This window comes from Cariama cristata, unplaced genomic scaffold (assembly GCF_000690535.1).
Source record: "Cariama cristata isolate BGI_N322 unplaced genomic scaffold, ASM69053v1 scaffold23420, whole genome shotgun sequence".
NCBI lineage: Eukaryota > Metazoa > Chordata > Aves > Cariamiformes > Cariamidae > Cariama > Cariama cristata.
In genome coordinates, this window is record NW_009595570.1 from 1 (window position 1) to 2,320 (window position 2,320).

Consider the following 2,320-nt stretch of genomic DNA (forward strand, 5'->3'; position numbering starts at 1 on the left):
GGAGGTGGCGCGCTCGTCGCCCCACCCCTGCGGCCCGGTCCCCTATGCAGCGCCTGGTACTAGGACCGGGCCGGGCCGGGCCTCCACCGCCCCTGGACCTGGCTTGGCCCTGGCACGCCGGGGCGGGAGAGGCGGACAAGCCAGTCCGAAACAAACCGGCTCTTTTTTGCCTCAAACCGGCGCTTTTTGCCTCAAAACATCACTTTTTGTCTCAAACCGGCGCTTTTCTTTTGTTTCTCCAGGGCTCCCACACGCGGCTTTAGGGATGCAATGCCCCGGGGCTCCGTTCCCATCCCTTTTACACCAAAATCCGCCTTTTTTACACCCAAAGCTGCTCATTTTACTCCCAAATCCATCCCTTTTACTCCCAAATCCATCCCTTTTACTCCCAAATCCATCCCTTTTATACCCAAACTCTCCCCTTTTTACGCCCAAACCCACTGCCGGTGGATCACACCGGTTTGGGCCTTCACCGCCCGGCCCTGTTAGGAAATGCCGCCCAGGGAGCCGGGAGGATAAGGAATTTCCTGGCTCCATCGGTTTTTTAAGGCCTGAATTTAAAAAGCTCATTAAACCCAAGACTTGAAAGAACCCCACGTTTGGGCTGTGTGCCTCAAAACCTGTGTTTTTAAAAAACTCCTGGAGTGTTAACTTGTGGGGTTTTGCTGTTAAGTAGCAAACTCACCCCAAAATGGTCAGAGCCAGTGCGGGGTTTCCCCCTCTTTTTTCCCCTCTCACCCCTTTTTAATTCCCCTTTAAACCCCCTAAAAAAGGGGTGAGATTTTTATAGCCATGTTATAAATTGGTGGGAAAGTGGGCTTTTCCACCAAAGCTTTTCCCTGTGCCTAAGCCCCCCGCCCCTGTGTTTTAGGAGGTTTCACCCAAATTACATTTCCCTGTGCCTAAACGCCCCCCCTCTGTTTTTTAAGGGGTTTCACCCAAATTACATTTCCCTGTGCCTAAATCCCCACTGATTTTAGGGGGTTTAACCCAAATTGCTTTGGGAGGCGCTGGCTCCTTTGCTGCCATCTCTTGTTTTTCAGGGTTTGGGGGAGTGATGGGTGGCAGGGGGGGTCCCGATAACCCTCCCTTTCCCCCCCACCAGGACCCGTGGGCGCTGCGCTATGGGCAAGAGGAGCAAGCGGCCAGCCGACAGCTCGTCCTCGGGAGACGAGGAGGAGTATGTGGTGGAGAAGGTGCTGGACCGACGCGTGGTGAAGGGCCAGGCCGAGTACCTGCTCAAGTGGAAGGGCTTCTCTGAGTAAGTACCACCAGGGATGGGGTACGGGGATGACGATGATGATAATGACCGTCGTTTGGTGACAGGGAACACAATACTTGGGAGCCAGAGAAGAACCTGGATTGCCCGGAGTTGATCTCGGAGTTTATGAGAAAGTATAAGAAGATGAAGGAGGGTGACGGGAACAAACCACGGGAGAAGGCGGAGAGTGCCAAAAGGAAAGGAGGGCTGCCTGCCGGCGGGGAGGACGTCAAGGCCAAGAAGAAGAGGGAGGTGAGAGAGGGCCCTGCCATGGGAATGGGCACCCAGGGGTGGGGACAGGCACCCAGGGATGAGGACAGGCACCCAAGGGTGGGGACAGGCACCCAGTGTCCCCACGATGGGGATGGACACCCAGCCATTGTTACGGATTTACTCACGCCAGCCACCATACCAGGGTCCGACCCTGGGATCCCACTGGTTAATGTCAGGTCTGAGGGAAGGTTTCCAATTCTTCTTTGATTAGTTCTCAGGTGACAGCTCGAGCTGGGTGCCTCCAGAGAGGGACCCCTACCCCTACCCCCCAGTTATACCCATACCACCCGTCACCGCAACCCCAAGTCCAATCCCTTAATTCTGGTCAGCAGTCTCTTGATTTTTTACTGGGTTTCACTGTCGCTGAGCTGGCTGCCTTCTGAAATTACCTCATTCTCTTGGAATTGTTTCCTTGGTCCTTATCTTCTTTGTTCCGCTCCCATCCGCTGGATTTGGCGAGTTGGGTGTTTGTAGCGTGGGTTTTATCAGAAAGTTTAGGCTCGGTCAGCTCCTGCGGCCTCGGGCTTCAGCTCCTGCAGCTGCTACTGCTGATCAGGGTTATTCAAAGGGAAGAACACAGTTAATCGGATTTCTTCTGTTACGCCATGGGGATGGGCACCCAGGGGTGGGGACAGGAACCCAGCATCCCCATGGTGGGGACAGGCAGCCAGTGCCACCCCAACTTGGACGGGCACCCAGCAGGCACCTGGTGATGGGGACAGGAACCCAGTGTTGGGGACAGGTACCTAGTGCCACCACCGCTGGGATGGACACCCAGTAATGGGG

The 2,320-nt window shown here is 55.3% G+C and overlaps 1 protein-coding gene across 1 annotated transcript; it reads left to right on the forward strand.

Annotated features, from left to right (window-relative positions):
* Nucleotides 1-1,124: 1,124 nt before the first annotated feature.
* LOC104163647 (chromobox protein homolog 5-like) lies at nucleotides 1,125-1,513 on the forward strand (the record flags this gene model as incomplete). The annotated part of the gene is made up of 2 exons (XM_009702716.1): nucleotides 1,125-1,261; nucleotides 1,327-1,513. Coding segments are annotated over exons 1-2 (324 nt in total), but the record flags the coding sequence as incomplete, so codon positions are not given.
* Between the last annotated feature and the right edge of the window lie 807 nt (nucleotides 1,514-2,320).